The 18730-nt window shown below is 38.3% G+C and overlaps 1 protein-coding gene across 3 annotated transcripts in view; it reads left to right on the top strand.

Moving 5' to 3' along the window:
* The window catches only part of AFG1L (AFG1 like ATPase), an 81865-nt gene that overhangs the window by 29505 nt on the left and 33630 nt on the right, over positions 1-18730 (top strand). For all 3 annotated transcript variants that reach the window (XM_072998132.2, XM_020801349.3, XM_072998126.2), the window contains exons 7-8: positions 4874-4932; positions 16099-16181. In XM_072998132.2, the coding sequence (XP_072854233.2) occupies positions 4874-4932; positions 16099-16181 (142 nt within the window). The remainder of the gene's footprint in view (positions 1-4873; positions 4933-16098; positions 16182-18730) is intronic.

Raw genomic sequence — 18730 nt, 5'->3', positions numbered from 1 at the left:
GTCTTATAATGCCTTCCCTTTGAAACCTCATTTAAGTTTTCACAATTAGTACAAAAGGATGCATTTTGACTTACTACAGCTTTGTAATTTCCTGAACTACACTGTTCACAAACACTACAGTAGTTAGAAAAAATCCTGAGATCCTGAAAGCAGTTGAGCTGCAATGTTCAAAGGGTTTACTACAGAGCAGTCTGCCTAAAATCACAATTACATTTGAGCATAAGGATGTTTTGGAAACATTGTGAGAAATCAATACAATACAAACATTGTGAGAGTTGGCAGTTGGCACAGGTTTTATGGAATGGAGGTTAACTTTCCAGAGGGATAACGTTTTAAGATAATTGGAATCCTGAACTATGAAAAGAAAGCAGAATTTAGGTAGATCAGGAAACAAAAACTCTTATACTCCATTTACACTAATATGTTCTTGTTGATTTCCTGGAGACTGAACGGCGTTCCCTAGTCACGCTGGCCATGTGGCAACGGAAACTGTCTTCGGACAAGCGCTGGCTCTATGGCTTGAAAACGGGATGAGTCGGACATGACTGGACTAAAAAAATGTCAAGGGGAACCTTACCTTACCTTACACAAGTGCTCAACTAACTTTAAAATTATGTTAAATCATGATTATGATTATGATCATCATCATCTTAGAACTGAAAGGGACTCTGTGGATCATCAAGTCCAGTTTGTCAAGGAGGCACAGTGGGGATTAAAACTCAACCTGACTGCACAGTCACATACCTAAACCAAATGTTGAGTTTGAATTTGAAGTCTCCTAAGTCAACTTAGGGACGTGGTGGTGCTGTGGGCTAAACCGCAGAAGCCTGTGCTGCAGGGTCAAAAGACCAGCAGTCGTAAGATTGAATCGACGCGACAGAGTGAGCTCCTGTCGCTTGTCCCAGCTCCCGCCAACCTAGCGGTTCGAAAGCATGCAAATGCAAGTAGATAAATAGGGACCACCTCGGTAGGAAGGTAACAGCGTTCCGTGTCTAAGTCGCACTGGCCATGTGACCACGGAAGATTGTCTTCGGACAAATGCTGGCTCTGTGGCTTGGAAACGGGGATGAGCACCGCTCCCTAGAGTCGAACACGACTGGACAAAAATTGTCAAGGGGAACCTTTACCTTTACCTTTTAAGTCAACTTAATGATATATAATTACTGTATCCAAATGTAATCCAAACTATGAGTGTATCTATTTTAAGATTTTAAAAATTGCCTAAAATTGAATCTCAGACCTAAACCCCACAGCGGTTCTCAATAAGGATGTTTAAGTGCAGATTCTATTTCAGAATTTTATTTTCTTAAGGTTGTCTTCAAATATAGCAGTTTCTATGAGCCAAATGACACTTACAGTGTACAGGTATAAATAAGTAGAAAGTGTGCTAAGTGTCCCAGAAGAAAAGATGTTCGCATAACTGTTTCTGGAGATAATCTTGGTATGCCCTGAATTGGATTCCATCAACAAGCCTACAAATCCCAAATGTGTATGTTGCAAACGCTGGAAGTGCCATGAGGAATCACGTCCTAATTCATTCTTTCACACAAACTAAGGAATGGCACAATTTTTTCCTTTCTGGTGACAAATTAAGATTTTTAAAAACTTGATCTTGGACAGAATTTTTGCACTTTTGAGGGGTTTTTTTTTTTGGTGCAGTTCATAAATCTTAGCATGGCAGCCACTGCGTAGTTCATAAATTTTGTAGAAGAATTAGATAGCTTATTTGCAACTTTCCTGGCCTTTTGTGTTTTTTATATATTATCTTGCATCTGCACAGGTATGTGCACATATTGCGTGTGCTTAACCAGGCAGGGAACTGTTGCTAGAGATATTTTGCGCAAATTGTGTAAATCATAGTATTTTGGACACTTGGTAGTCTTGCTCTTATTCTGGAGGCAAGATTTCTTATGGCAGTTGGAGAATTTTTGATAGAATGTCTAGAACGTGAGATTTCTTCACATTCCGGTTTCCAGTTCCTGTAATTGGCTCCATCGAGACCAGTGTTGCCCAACCTTGGGTGCCTAGATGTTTTTGGACTAAAACTCCCAGAAGCTTTCATCACAAGTAGTGCTGACTATTATTTTTGGGACTTGTAGTCCAAGAATATCTGGGGATTCAGAGTTGGGAATAGTTGATCTAGACAATGTTTTACTAAAGGGGCAGCTAATGATCCCTCTTGGTAGCAAAAATGTGTGCCATGTTTATTATTTTAGTAAAATGAATATGGAAATTTGACTTGGCTACGCTCTGAGAGCTCAGCTTTTTTAGCTAAGCAATGGAGTGTTGCTGTCAGCAGATCTTTAGCAATAGAAGTGACTTTATTAAAAGGATCTTGTATCTACCTTTTGTGTAGAAGTTCATTAAAAGTTGCGTGTCAAATACTACCCAAGTGTTTTGTGGGAAATGGTATCAGAATAAGAAATTTAAGTTACATTGATGCTCAATTTTAATAAACTTAGTTTTGGTTTCGTTTCTATTGATTTCGCAGGAATTTTCTGTCTTCCACCCTCTCCTAACCCTCACCCAATTTCAGTACAGCATATACAGTGGTGCCTCGACTTACAGACGTCCCTACTTACGAAAATTTTGAGTTACGGAAAGATCCAGCCGCAAAATTTTGGTTCGACTTGCGGCTGGAGCTTCCACTTACAAAAGGAAGAAGGCAGGGAGAAAAGGTGGGGAATTTAAATTTACTAACTGTTGGTGGTGAAGAGGATGCTTCTTTGTAGCTCTTTCGCCCCAGCAGTTAGGGAAAGGGATGTGATGGTGACTCAGAGCCAGGAGGCTTGAGCCTCCTGGGTGGTCTGGCGGCCGCAGCGGGGGCCGCAGAGGCAGCGGTCACCCAGCACTGGGAGGCTTGAGCTGGCCAGGGTGCTTCGACCGCTTGCCTCCCGGCTCGCCTCCTGCTCACTCCTTGCCATCCTCCGCCATTTGAATTTCCCAGAGGGTGGTGCGGAGCAAACAGGGGGCGAGCCGGGAGGCAAGCAGTGGAGGTAAGGTGCTGCTTTTAACTTTTTAGTGTTTTGGGAGGCTTTTGCAGGGTGAGATTGGGCTGGTGGACTTATGCTTAGGTTTATTTTAGATTTATTTTATTTTTTTGCAGGCCCAGGGGCTTGCAGTGTTTTATTTTTATTGGGGGGGGGGTATTTTTTCCTTCAGCCAGAACGGATTAACCCGTTTTCAATGCATTTCTATGGGAAATGGTGCTTCGACTTACGGAAATTTCGACATACGGTCGCTGTTCCAATAAGGATTAATTCCGTAAGTCGAGGGACCACTGTATCTGAAACCAGGGAGTATTAAACGGCATATTTAGTAGTGGCTGTATTCTGTAGTCACAGTATTCCTTAGCTGGTCCATGCTGCTAGTAAGTGCTGGGAACCCATTGGGAAATAATAAATAACTCTAATGAAGTGGAGCTGCCCATCATAAATATTGTATGGTAATAAAGTATTTAAGAAGATACCGTATTTTTCGCACCATAAGACGCACTTTTTCCCACAAAATAGGGGGGTGGAAAGTCTGTGCGTCTTATGGAGCGAAGAAAACAGATTATATTTTCCTGTTTTCTTCTCCTAAATATTGGTGCGTCTTATGGAAAGGTGCGTCTTATGGAGCGAAAAATACGGTAGTTCCCACTGGAGTGAAGGTATTTATGGTGTTACTTCCTATTGCAATGTAGGTTAGTTGGAATACAGCATGCACACATGTGCCCATACAAACATAAATACATGTATGTAAAATTATACCTTATTGAAAAATTATTCATATATATGACATTTATTCTAACATTTTAAAAAAATGTTTGGCCTAGGGGAGAGGAGAAATAAGTATGTACTGAAGTGAGTGTACAGCCAATGAATTTTTTATCCCAGTGAAGGCAAGTGTATTTGCTATTTAATTTATTTGATTTATTTAAAATATTTAAAATATTTTTATCCCATCTTTCACCTTAAAAAAGACCGAAGGTGGCTTACATAATTAGAAAGATAATATTCAAAAGCTAAAAATAGGAAGTATACAAATATGAAAAAATAATTATTCAAGTTCTATGTTAAAAGCAGTAAATAAAATCTATACTGAAGAGATGTAGCTTGTTTTGTTGTCTAAACCCAGTGAAATAGTGGGTAACCTCAGCTGTGACTTAGAGGGAAAAGACAACTTTAATGCTTTAATGCTTATGAAACTGGCTCATTTTCATGAACCATAGTTAAGTATAACCCATTTTTTGGGTTTGGAAAATATATTTAACAGTAGTTGACCTCTGTGCTAATACTTTAGTCCTAGAGTCATGTTTTCTTGCTGAATTCATTCAGAAACAGAACTGTGTTAATGCAGTGTAATGTGTGGGGACAAAAAAAAAAAAAGGCCCATGCTGCTTTTTGTTGAACCATAATGCAAGGAAGCAGAAGTGCCATATTCTGCATCTCAGTAGCTTGCCTGAGGGTGCTGGATTGGAATTCTTGGTAGATTCAGGAAATACAAGAAGTATAAAAACCCTTAATCCTACCAACAATATTATCCTATCACTAATCTTCAATACTTTGGAATTCTGTTGGGAGTCAGAAAATATGCCAGAATTCATTTAATGCAGCTTTTGTGTTCTGTTATTATGATGATTAATCTCAAATGGAAGGAGAAGCTTCCATTCTCTCCAGAGCCTTGGACAGAATGGAGCACATGGAAACCTGTGGGGAAGTCAGTGCTTGTGGTAATATTGCACCATGGTTTAGTGTTGACACCCAAACACAACCCATATTTTTTCTGCTAATGTTATTTGGTTTTCATCAGACTGAAGTCTAACTTTTGCTCAGATGGAATATTTTCTTGGATATTTCCAGAAAATGAGACAAAATGTGTTTTCTTTCAGATCTCTATAAAAATGGACTCCAGAGAGCTAACTTTGTACCATTCATTGCTGTATTGAAGGTAAGGGAAGTCATGCTTCTGTGTGTGTGTGTGTGTGTGTGTGTGTGTGTGTGTGTGTGTGTGTGTGTGTGTGTGTGTGTGTGTGTGTGTGTGTGTGTGTGTGTGTGAGAGAGAGAGAGAGAGAGAGAGAGAGAGAGAGAGAGAGAGAGAGAGAGAGAGAGAGAGAGAGAGTGCAAAGCATTTTACTATTTTTTAAAAAAAATATTACAGGCGTTAATTGCAGGGCGAGAGCAGGAATTGACATTTCTGAATTCAGGAAATGTTCTTTCTCTGTTAGAGTTCAGAACAATGGAATAAAAAAGAAAGGTTACCAAAATGAGATTCCCCCAAAGAAATCCAGAAGAGCAGTGCACCCAATTACATGTTTATGTCATTTCTTTTTTAGAAATACAAACAACTGTGAGATTTCCTCCACATGATTATAGGATTGTCAATGCCAAAAATCAAAGCCAGTTAAAAACAACAACTGAATATTGTCTCATTGATTTTCCCTAATATCTAGGTTTCCTGATATTTAGGTACAATAAAGAAGAAAAACTATTTGTATTAGGATTCTTACCTTATATGGAGAAGAACTGACTGTTGGATGGTTTAGTTATAGGTTAACAAGGCATGTTATGATAAATCTGTTAGTCTTAAAAATACTACACAACTCTTTGTTGCATTTCAAAATAGTCTAAGTAACCTTTCATAGGTAGAAGGAAATCAAGAGCAAATACATTCACCATGCAAGTTCTAAATCTGTGAAGACTTCTTAAATAATTAATTTCTAATCTCAAAATATTTAAACAGTCTTTTATGGAAATCAGTAGGGACAAGCATACATTACCAGATGATTTTAGTGAAAGGTAAACATACTTAGCATTGTATGAGTTAGCATTTTAGTTCGATTTCCTTCTCCCGTGTGTGGGGTCCAAGTAACCTGCCCTGATCCTTTGGAATGTTTTCAATTAATTTCATGCTTGTTCACAGACACAATAACCTAATTTCACGTGAACAAGTATGTCTCCTAGTGAGTCTCTCTTCACAGCACTCGTTAATATTTATGTAGTAATAGTTTTGTGCATTTCCTTTGGAGTAGGCATAATTAAATTTGGTGGAGCTTACTTAAAATTAGTAATGTATAAGATTGGTCTGTGGGTTATTTATAATTGTTCTGTTAGCTTTTGTGATATTAAATGTTCATTATTTGTAGCCACAATTTATTATTAGGAATATTTAAGTGCTGCCTGCTATTACATCGAATTGAGGGCACACAGCCTCCTGCAGCCTATTCAAATTTAGAGCAAATGGGAGAGATGTGATTTTTCTTTTTCTTTTGCTCGGAATAGGATGTATAAAATGCTTTGATTATGTGTTTTGCTTTTGTGAAGCCACCTGTCTTAGGAGCTCACAGATTTGTCTGTTGATATTTTTTTTTTAAAAAAAGTCATCTTGGTGATTAAATTGAGTTGTCAGTTAGTTCCATTATAATGCTGTGATAGCCTAGTAGCTTTCAAAACACTGAATAGTTGAAATTTGCTTTTGTGGTCAGTGTCAGCACCCTGACCTCTGCTGAGCTGTCACCTGAGTTAGAATTGTTGGGATTAAGTCTTTGATATTGTGATGTCTTCACTTATCAATTGACTTTTTCATTACTGAAGAAGTTAGACCTTTTGTTTCCATTCTTAGTAAGTACCCAAGCAAGTCTTAAATAGAAGAGTCTTTTATTTCCCACCAAGCTGTGGAAGTTGTAATTTCTCTCTCTCTCTCTCTCTCTCTCTCTCTCTCAGTTCTGTACTAATTAAATAAATTAGTTTTGATATTTGCAGTACTGTTCAGCTATGAGTCACTGTGAATTAGAAAAAGGGAGGAGTATATGTCCAACTATGTGCTATTCTTAAGCAATGTTCGAATTGGAAAGTATTTAAAGTTTGACCCACAAAACTGCAATTCCTGTGTGTTATGAAAAACTTCCTGTGGCATGGTAAATTTATTGAATATTTGTGTACCTTTTGGAACAACTAAAATTAAATGTTCAAAAATCAACCAGGACTTTCACCAATACTTTGTTTAAATATAGAATTCTCCCTAGCAGCATTCCCTCATAGATAGATAGATATTTATGTTGATGTTTTAAAAATGTAGTTAACTCTTCAACATTCTCTTCCATCTCAGTACTGTAATAGTGTTTTTTTTCCCTTCTCTGTTTCAGTAAATTAACTGTTTGGCTCAAATAAGTGACTCAGATTCTATTATCAGTATATAATATTGTAGTTTTCATGTAATGGGATTCATTCATTTAAGTGACCCGTAGCAGTTTTCCTAGCTTTTGACAGAATGTGAAGTAAGGTCTTTTCCTAACTTCTTCTGTCTCTCAATCCCAAAGTCCAAGCCAATTAATAAAGCTTATAAGTGCTTTGTCACAGGCCACCATGAAGGTCTGCAGAGAAGAACTTTAATCCAATAAACATTTCATTTAGATCATGAAAAGAAAGCATGAGGAGAAGCTCCTGCAGGAGAGGGTGTTACCAGCAGTTCTCTCCATATGAAGATCTCAGGAATTTAACAAATTAAGCAAAAGGCCTTCATATTTAACACATAAAACGTGTCAAAAATTATAATGGGTATAGTTTAATTTGGGTTGAACCATACATTGTGAATATTCTAAAAAGCCAGAACTGTTTTCTTCAAAGACTTACTGTTGAGCTGGATGGACAGGGCAAGAGAAGGTTGTGAGAAACCCAAATAGCAAATAACGCTGGCCGAAAGTTGAGGTGGGGGGAGGAATAGATAATTAGATGTAATTAGCGTGTATGAATTGTTGTCTCCCTGCCCTTGGCATGAATAAATTTGGAAGAAAAAACCCAAGGGGCGAAAACACTTTGATGTGAGAGGAGTCATTGTGGCTTGGCAGCATAAAGGCAGTGTTTTATACTTCTTACATAATGGTTGTGATACAGAAAGCCTGAATGGATTCTGCACCCCCCAGCCTGCTTTACAGCAAGGACTTTTGGATTCTCTTGAAACAAAATGCAGTAGTAGTTTTCAGTTGTTGGTAATGAGGTAGCAGACCTCATCAGAATTAGGCAAAAGCCATCCATAGCCTTTCCTTAGATCTTAATCACATGGTGATGGTGGTGATAGTGGTGGTGATTGCATATACTAATAGCCAGCTCTTCTATCAACACTGCTTTTTATTTTCTTCCCCTTTGGAAATCTGGCATAAGAAAAAGCTCATGTTTAGGACATATCTTAAAAGGGAAACCTCAAGCCTTGTGCAACTGCATTCAAAAAAATTACATTTACATTATACCTTTGACCTGTTGTCAGAACAACTGCCACTTTTAGTCTAAAGCAGAATGTGGTCAGTTTTTTTCTGTTTTGCAGAACAGTATATTTGTCTGAATATACTAAAAAGATAGTATAATATGTGTGCTAATCTTTAAACTATACTTTTGGAGATTAAATACATGTTGGTTTAAATGTAACTTCCACATGGGAAGAGAAAAATATTATTTTAAGAAATATTGGAAAAGAGAGCCACAGTCTACTCTTGCTTTTAGTTTTTAATCTTTAATCAAAATATTTACTGGTTTTCTCAATCAAAAGTCATAGTACTTGGTATTGAAGTCTATGGCTATAACTATAGGTTGAGTAGCAACAGCTATGAAATATTCTGTGAGAGTTAAAGAATCAAAATATCCCTTAAAAACAAAACTAGCTGAGAAATTGAACTAAATGTCAATTCTGAATTCTGAACTAAATTCCAGCTGAGATTGTGGACAATGACAGAATTAGAAGAAAAGACCGTTATTTAGTGCATATCTGTGGGGCTTTAACTAACATGAAGAATAAATATTTCGTACAGTTTGAGAGCCATTAAAAATGTACTGAAGAAAGCAAACTTGATTAATTCAAAAGGGGCATTATTCTTCAATTTGCAATTGCTACCAGTTATCCAATTTAATAGTTACTGTGCACATTTTATGTATTTACTTTAACTATGAGGTCTGATGGGGTGTTGAAATGTGTCTGTCTTTTTAGATTTATTGATTTATTTATTCAAAATAAATTTAAATTTCCATGTTTGAAAGTGTAAACTTTTTTTTAAAATGTACAAGCGTGTCACTCAGTTTGTCAGTATCAGTCTGCCAGGCTATAGAGCTTTGCAGCTACTAGGACGTGCCTGGGAAAAGGAGACATGTTTCATTTAACCCTTTGAGGATTTATTATGCAGAACAAGTAGCCTTTTGTACTTCAAGTTGTACATGCTGAAAAAAGCAACACCTGAATATCTCAGGCGCTGGAATAATTATGCCCAATTGTGTTTTGCTGGTGTAGGTCACAGGAAATTCACTTAGGGTAGAGTCTCTACAAAGCTAAGATATATGCAGATTTTCTGTTGTTAGACTGTGTAAAAATTATTTACTGTTAATACTTGCATAAAGGTTAGAAAGGTTGATGAAGTGATATTTAGTATTGCTTTACTATTCACTACGTGTCAGGATGTAATTATGACTGATTCATGGAACTGTCTTAGGAACGAACCATCTTTATTAAAATGCTGATCAAGATAAGAGCTGACAGTAATAAAGAATAGAACATTTTAGTCTTGTTGCTTTTCAATGATTGCTAATTACCCCAGAGGTCATGTATAGTGCTTGGGAGGATTCATTGACATTATTTTCTTTTAAGTCTGCTGTTTGAACAACATCTGAACATGAAGACAAAGACTAAGTGCATACTGAACAATAGTTTGACCAAGTTTTTTTTAATCCTACAAATGCTAGATAATTCCTCTTTTTTCTGTCTAGTTACATGAATTCTTTTTCACATGGGAAGTTGAGGATCTTTGTTTTAAGGAGCCCACATCCTAATCATATCCATCACTGTCCTCGAAGGTCACACTCGAAAAGAGGAAACAATCTAATGTAGTGTTAACTTCCTATTCTTTGTCATATTGAGAGTGTAAACTAAGGTAGAGGCAATTGGAAGCCCAGTCCCCTTCTAATAACATAAATCAGAATTTTCCATTTCTTTAACTTGTAAGTTCCATTTAATCTACAAAAAGATGCTCATACTTTGCTTTGCACAATATATGTCATCTGTGGGACTTCCATGTGGCTGGAGATTATGTGCCACTAATCCAAAAAGAAGCTAGTATCAAGGATAGAAGGGATAGAAAGGAACCATTCAAAGAGTTTGGGGCCAGGTAGTGAGTAGACTAATGAGCTAAGTCAGGGGTCTCAAACTCAATTTACCTGGGTGAGGCTGGGCTGCATCGAGCCCGAGGAAGCTGCCCAGGAGTTTCCTTAGCCCAGCTGGGGCTCCAAGGAGGAGGAGAGGGGGGACACAGGAGCCCTTGTCACCGGCCATGACCCCCTCTGGCTCCTTCACTACCACCACCACCAGCAGCAGGATGAAGAAGCGAGAACGGAGGGAGCGCCAGTGACCGCATAGCGGGGGGGGAAGGGCACGACATAATTTTTTTTAAACCCTCAAAGCATCACCTTGCCAACTGACGAAAGCCCCCATCGGTACCCACGAAATTAAACAGAACAGGGTGGGGGCCCCACAGGTGTGCACACACACACACACACACACACACACACACACACACACACAGATCCAGCAACCTTCCTCTGATGGCCCCCCTCAAAAAAAGGCGTACTCAGCAGCAGCAGCTACCCCCACCATGACAGAGGACCAAACTTTGGGAGGTGAGCCCAGGCAGCCTCTAGAGCTGAGGCGGCTGAAGCAGGACAAAGAGGAGGCAGAGGAGGAAGCATCACTAGGTGCTGAGGCGGCCACTGGCCGGGCTGGTGCTGGGGGTGCCGAGAAAGAGAGCCAGAGAACCACTTCCCAGGAAAATGCGGCAGCTGCTGTTGGCGGCGCTGTTGGAGGTGCTCTTCAAGGACGGACTGGGAGCGAGGTCCGATCTCAGGCATTACTCGGCAGCGGCTTGGGTGCTTGGGGAAAAGGGTTGGCAGTGTGCCTCACTCACCGGCTCTCCCCCAAGACAGTGCCTCTTGCACCCTCCATCTGGAACTGCAGCCTGCCAGCTGGCAGACAGGCAAGCTAGCTGGCAGGCTGCAGTTCTAGATTGAGGGTGCAAGAGGTGCTGTCTTGGGAGAGAGCCGGCGAGCAAGGCGAGGCTTTTTTTGACTCTTGACAGCAGAGGACGCGTGGGCACTTCGGGGAGACAGGCAAGGCGGGGACCACAAACTGTCATCTGGCGGGCCGCAAATGGCCCCCGGGCCGCATGTTTGAGACCCCTGAGCTAAGTATATGGAAGGGAAGGAGGCAAATGATTTGAGTAATATGTAATAGAAAATGGCTAGCATTTAAATTAATTTAGAAGGGAAATGCAAACAACGGGTTGGATCAGGAGTTTTATGCCACTAAGGAGAAGATTCTCAAGCAAGTTCTACTCAGAATGCTGCTCCAAGTGTGGAAAGGAAGGAAGGCAACTTTTGCCAGTTCCCTTTGCCACTGCAGTACCCCAGTGCCACCTTTCCCATTGCTCAGGATTCTCAATCATCTGGAACAGATTTTTGAGGGATAATAGAGTACTGCGGGGATTGGTGAAGCTCACCTGCTCCATCTGTCAGTTTTAGCTGGGTGAAAAGTCTCCTGAGAATGAAAGAAGTCTATTTGTTCATGCAAGGCTTTTACTGGATCGGACCCGACAAACTTTGACACAAGTGTGTGGAAAAACAGAACTTGAAGTAGCTGGCATCACAATTCTTCTCTGTTGAACTATATGCTCCTTTTCCATGGTAACTCATGTGCAAAGGAGCTTTCAGCAATCTCGGAACGGAATGACAGTAGTAAAATACTAGTTGTCTCCTTCTCCACCAACCACTCCTGGAACGTTCTCAGAATATTCAGAGAATCTGCCCATTTGTCAATGGATGGAGCCAAGGACTGCAGGATAAAGTGCCCCCCCTCAACTGTGGGCTATCTCTGGTTCTACCAATATTCTGTTTGTCAGAGCAGGTGACATAAAGTTGTTGAGGCCTGTTTAAAACATGCTGTTCCTGAACAATACTGATAGTAAACAGAACTCTCATAGCCAAAAGTAAGATATGCACAGTTGGGATATGAATTCAACAGAACTAAACCAGCAAAGACAAGTTGACTTCTAAACAGGTAGTGAAAATTTTGGGAAAAGAAACATTCTGAGGAAAACAGTGCCTTATAAATTTAATCTGATACTCTTATCATATCAATTTTTTTCTTTTTGAAATGCTTTCTTCTATGTAATTCCTACAAAGCTGTTTACCTAGCACCTATAAAACACTTCTCTCTCATTTTCTGTATAAACTGTTATATATGTTTAAGTGCACTTCACAACCAATACAGCTTACAAAGCTTTTCCAAGGTAGTGTAGAAAATCTTATATACAAACACTTTACCATACAGCAATACTGTGAATGTAACATACCGTATAGGATTAGGATTGAAGACTAGAACATCCTGAGATTCTGAAGCAAAGTTTTCTCAAACATCATTCCTCACATCACACAGAATGAACTGAATTTGAAATTCTGAGAAGATTGCAGCTGAGGGACAGCCAAATTATCTCTTTTCTAGGGCAGACAGTGATGCCAGATACCCTCTTGTGTTTGGACAAACATCAGGACATTAACATGTGTGGTGTGTGTTAATCTCTCCCCTTCTTTATCCTCTCTGTAAGATGCAGCTGCTTTTTACTCACTACTATATCAGCGTTTCTAACTACTGCAACCAAGGATGTCTTGTTCTTCCACCAGCAGAACAGCTGTCATCAGCATAGTGAATGTGTAGGTAATTCCCAAGCTACCAATATGAATTTGACACAACTCTGGGAGGCAGTGGAAGACAGGAAGGCCTGGCATGCTCTGGTCCATGGGGTCACGAAGAGTCAGACACGACTAACAACAACAATGTAATTCCCATTACTCCTGCAGTTCATCACACACCCTCCAGCAGAAATTTGGGGATGTGAGGGGAAGGAAGGAAAGGACATCTGCTTACAGAACATTGGGTTTTGGTCATTCTGTTTGTAGAGTTGCTTATAAAAACCTGTCAGGGTCCTCCAAATCAGTAATTATATCATTTCTATTGACTTAATGAATTCTCCCAAGCCAACTACACCAGAGCACAGAGTGCTGTCCTCTGAAGATGCCGGCCACAGAGACTGGCGAAATGTTAAGAAGAACAACCTTCAGAACACGGCTAAAGAGCCCGAAAAACCCACAACAACCATCTAGCAATTGATACTCTTACGTCGTGTAATGCTACTGTTTACTGATTTGATGTTTCCTGCACTTTAGTGCATGCTCAAAATTTCACAGAAAGATCAATGCTTCTCACTTCGTTTATTGCAATTCCTGAGCAATTCTGTCACTTAGCTGAGAAATCTGGCATAATTGACACGTGCTCTTTGGACTAGTTTAGGACTTTACAAACGTCATAAGCTGTAGAAATATTCTTGGAATTCTCCCTGGCCTAATGCAAGTTGTGCCACCAGCATGGCATTGCTGTGCCAGGAGAATGTTGTATCAAGTTGTCTCCGGTAAATGGTAAATCTTGAGTTTTCTCATAGTTGATGCTGAAGCATCTGATGGGTGGCCTTTCAACCCCAGACTATAGAATGCAGCCTAATTTCAGCAGAAATGTAACTGTCCAATATGGCTTTGGGAGTACTGGATGGGGAATTACTTCAGGTTAGGGTTCAAAAGGCTTTGATTTACCATATATCACCTACAGCATCCTAACCTCCCAAGCACTGGCATGCTTAGTACAGGGACAGAGTAACAGGGGAAGAGTTATGCTTAAGTCCATAAAGGATATATCTGCATCCTGTTCCTTTTCCATGAAGAAATCAGGAATGTGACTTTTCTGAGTGTAAAGTTGTTTTCTGTTATGGTAATCTGTCTGTGTGTGCGATAAGTCTGTTTTTACCGTCTTAATTATATTTTAGAGTATAATCGTGTTTGTCCTTTGCTATACATAAATACATAAACCAGTACATTAAAATTTGAGCAGCTGAATAATTTTAAACATTAGAGTTGAACAGGGTAAAAAGTCACAATGCTTATAGCATAGCACTGAATTATTCAATTTGTATTGCTTATAGCCACATTATTTGTCTAGCTTCTACTACTTCAGGAAGGAGGACAGGAAACTTTTAACATTGTCAGATAAAATATGAACGTATAGAGACTTTAAATGTAAACCAACTATTTGGATTGTGGCTTTGAAAAATAAAGGCAAAAAAAATAAAGGCTCCAGTTAAAAGTTCTTTAGCTGCTGATTAGAATTCCCTGATGGTGATTAATGAGTGTGGAATGCAATCATGCTTGTAGGCTTTAATCAATCTTATGATGGAGAAGTCAGTTATCCAAAGAAAGATCAAATTAATACGTGTATTGTTTCTGTTGGGCCTATTATTTTTAAAACGGGGGCGGGGGAATAGAAAGTAGCCAATTTTGTGCTGCAATATTTTGGAGCACATACAGTTCTAACAGACTGGTAATCTTTGAATGTACTAATACGTGTTTAATTCCATCTATCATAACCCTGTTAATATATTTATTTTTATATCGCGTGTGTTGTACAAGCAGTTTGCGGTGTGTTCTACAAGCACTTTTTCTCATTAGCTTATTTGTGCAGTGCTACTTTTTTTGAAGTAACAGTTTTAAGATGTTGGAATTTCAAATATTGAAGAGGAAAGTTCCTGTTTATTTATAAAATCCAATACATTTATTTTAATGTTATGCATTTCTGTTACTCAGAAGGATCAATGAAGTGAAAACACAGGAAATACATTATCATGTGAACAGAGTAATCTGATATGAGGAATCTTTGTCAATACTAAGTGTTGGATATAATAGCTGTTATTAATAGCCTGCTGTCAGAAACTAGAACATATACTGTAACTAGTGGAAATAAAATTAAAGTGGGGATATTCCCACAGAAGTACTTAACATGTACCACAGTCCTTTTGAACCCATTCTGACTAAGCAGAGAAAGTTTGCGTACAACTACAAGTGGACAGAAACAAATGAGGGCTGCTAGATTATTAACAATTCTCTTTACATACATTTGATCTCCCTAGCTCTATAGATGACTCTACACTTTTCTGTATGTTCCAGTTCATTATCTTACATTATCTAACTATTATCTAACTCTTCATCAACCTCATATTCTCCATCATGCTAACTTTTGTAGCAGTAATACTTTTATTGTACAGTTCTACAGAACTATGTTTTCCAAAATGTGCAAAGGGATAAAAGCAGTACAGTGGGGTCTTGACTTGAGAACTTAATCCGTATTGGAAGGCGGTTCTCAAGTCAAAAAGTCTGTAAGTCAAGTCTCCATTGACCTACAGTGCATTGAAAACCGATTAATCCTGTAACAGGCCGTTTTTGTTCCATTTTGGTTTTTTTCTGGTCTGTAAGTCAAATCTCAGTCTGCAAGTCAAACCTAAATTTTGCGGCCAGAGAAGTCTGTAACTCAAAAAGTCTGTAAGTCAAGCCGTCTGTAAGTCAAGGGTCCACTGTAATGTATAGACATTTATCCTAGTTGCCTCATTTTTAAACATCCTTTCAGTGGCTGTGTTTTCTGATTTTAGATTCTCCACAGAAGTTCTGACATTCTCATCACAGTGCAAACTTGTGCATGCTTCCTTAAAACAAATCCTCCTGAACTCAACAAATATTAGAATAAATGTGCATTGAGTTCAGCTGTGTTTGTGTCCTCATATTATTGCAATCTATGTGGCCATTTTGAACCCTTTCTGGGCCTAATGACCAAAAATATTGGGAATATTTGAAATTTTTATCGTTCTCAGATTTGGATAATATCTATTTTATGATACTGTATTTTCACAAGTTTTCTAGCTCATCTTGCTTATTGAGTAATTATTTTAAGATGTGTGGTTTATTACATCTGTATTAATGCCACCATAAATGATTGAAGGACGTTTCTCTGTGGCTTTCTGAGTGTCCTTACAGCTAGCGTGTTGTCCATCAGTGTTGTCCTTCTAAGCAAACAACTTGCCAAGCTGCTGTTCTATTTGCCTCAGAGTGATTCATAGGAAAGCAGATGGCTTAGTGCAATATCTTGTACCTTCAACATTTCACAGCTTCTGCTTGAGAGAAATAATGCCACTGGTTTGTTTGTTTCTATGTTCAGAAATACTGCCGCACAATCCAGCTGGATTCTGGAATAGACTACAGGAAACAAGGGCTACCTGCAGCTGGAAAGCTATACTACCTGTAAGTTTAAGTGAAATTATTTTTATTCAATAATTCCATTTACCAGGATACCTTGTCAAAGGGCAAACAGAAGCAACAAATGCCATCCTTTCAGTTAGGCAGCTAAATGCCTTCCATTTTTGCCATAGAACTAATGCCATCTGACAACATTTTCAGAATCTTCAGTAACATTATTTAAAAATGTGTGACTGAATCAAAACTAATTAGATTTGGGGAGAGGGGGAGGTGTGGTGTTTGCGGAGCTGAAGTGACAGATGGTTATAAAGGAATGAATATCCTCTTGTAAAAGAGTATGCAATTCCCTAGTAAATAAACGAGCATCCTTATTGTAGTAAAGTAATTATTTATACAAATCCACTGACAAGGACTCATTTACTGTTGGGTGTTGCCATTTGTAGATTCAAAAACTTGTCTTATTTTGACAGATGATCTGCTTGTATCTAGGGTGTTGATTTACTTCAGCATTTATTCTGTGTTTGAAGATGAGAAAAATTATACTATAATACAGCTATAAGTACAATTTATCTGTATAGCTCTGATTTCTGTTTCTCTAATGATAGTTTACCCTCAGAGCAATTTGAGAATACAAGTATATGTGATGCAAAGTTGTTCCAACATCTAAAAAAATAAAGTGGTTTTAATCAAGCCAATACAAGTATGATTCTACACATAGCTTTATGTCATTGTTTTAATATTACTTTTGAATCTTTTAAAATAATTACTTGGCTTCTATCTAACAAAATGAATATGTCCAGTCCATGCCTCTAATGCCAGTGTATTATTTGGAGTGTTTGTATTACTTTGTTTATATTCCAGGGTTATGTAGTATTTTGTATAGAAATTAACTTTTGTGACTTTTATGCATAGAGTTGCCAATTCTTAGCATCTGATCTGACATTTTCCAATTTTAAACAATCCTCTTGGAGGGATTGAGGGATTGCCATGTCTGCAAAAGGCTTTCCTTTCCAGATACACGAAAAAGAAAGTGATTTACTGTAGTGGTTTTGAGACCATAGCCAGTGCCTGAAATATTAGGACTAGTTACAGAAAATTACTCAAATGTCAATACTTCATATTCTGAGAGAGAATTGTCATTAAATTTGAGATATTGTAGCAAAATTTGCATTTGCTGGTAAGGACATGTGGATGTGTACTTCTATGAAAATATATTCATTTGTCAGCTGCAAATCTAAATTAAGTGCAAAACTGTTGTGTTTAAAGTTATCCCGTTTTATTTGTTAAGGAGGCACTCACTCCAGATTTGTGGAAGGAGGGGCTGTATAATCCTTTGAGAGTAGATCTTGGATTCTGCTGTTGCCACCATTTCAGTTCAATGTACAGGTATAGGAAGTTGGGAACAAAAGAACTCCAAAGAGCCTTCCACTGTTTCACAGTCTTTTCTCCCAGCGAGTGGCTAATGCATCTTCTCAGCATGTACTTGCTGGAACTCTACATTTGTCTGAAGTAACCATCTCACAGATGTTCTAGAAACCATATGAATCAGGTGTAAGATCATTTTTAAAGTCGTAGCTGGAAATAAATGAATTATTTGTTTCAGTGTGACTAATTTAATATAGACTAGATTTCTTTAGATTCTGAAAACATGGTCTAAAATGGAAGCTTTTGAGGTGCACAGCACCCCAAAATGTTCATTTAAATCTCCGTTGGGCTATCAAGAATCCTGGACTTATAACAAAAGAAAGAACAAAACAAAATAGAAATTGTAATATATCTACAATATATATAGGTTCATCATAAATAGTTCATCGTAAATAATGGCACCAAGGATTTTTTCCCTTCTTGGAAGAAAATTGCAAATACGAACTTTTGTGTTGTACATTTTTACCATGGGAGCGCTAACCTGTGACAATAGAAAGCCATCCTGGCACCAAATTAACAATGGTGGAAACAGGTTTATGGTTTCCAACCTACTTCAAATTATAGTTCTTCATCCTTGTATTTAATCAGTCCTTAATCATAGTGTGCAAATTCACTAGATATACTATACTGTTTAACTATGGTTGCAGAAAACGTACCAGAGGTAATAATTTAGGGTCAGGGCAGGATTTCAGATGGGTGTTGTTGTTGTTTGTCTTGTGCTGGAAAAGAATAATTGCCATAATGGAATATATTGTTTCAGATGAAAGGTAAAGGCATCTTTTACTGGAATATTTCTTGATTTTTTTTAAAAAAAGCCCAGTATTCCTGCCTGTAGAAGACTAACTCATCAGGAATTATAAGCTTGCCCTCCATCTGCTGTGTTGGTTTTTACTTACAGTGGTATTTGTCTGTTTATAATATAAGAAGGACATGAATGAATAAGACCCCCACTGGTTGCTTTTTATATGCATTCATGTCCATTCTACCACCAGATTCCATTCTATTTAATGTATGGATTAGGCCTGTGTGGCACTAGATCTAGCTTCATGATACTGTGTTTTCTTTCAAAATTGCAATGTTTAATATCCCAAGATCTGTGTAATATCTAAAATCAGGCATGCTAGTTTTATAACTGCTGTTGTTCATCTCCAAAGTTTGAGAAGTATATT

This window comes from Pogona vitticeps, chromosome 1, assembly GCF_051106095.1.
Source record: "Pogona vitticeps strain Pit_001003342236 chromosome 1, PviZW2.1, whole genome shotgun sequence".
Taxonomy (NCBI): Eukaryota; Metazoa; Chordata; class Lepidosauria; order Squamata; family Agamidae; genus Pogona; species Pogona vitticeps.
This window is presented reverse-complemented; position numbering and strand designations above follow the sequence as displayed.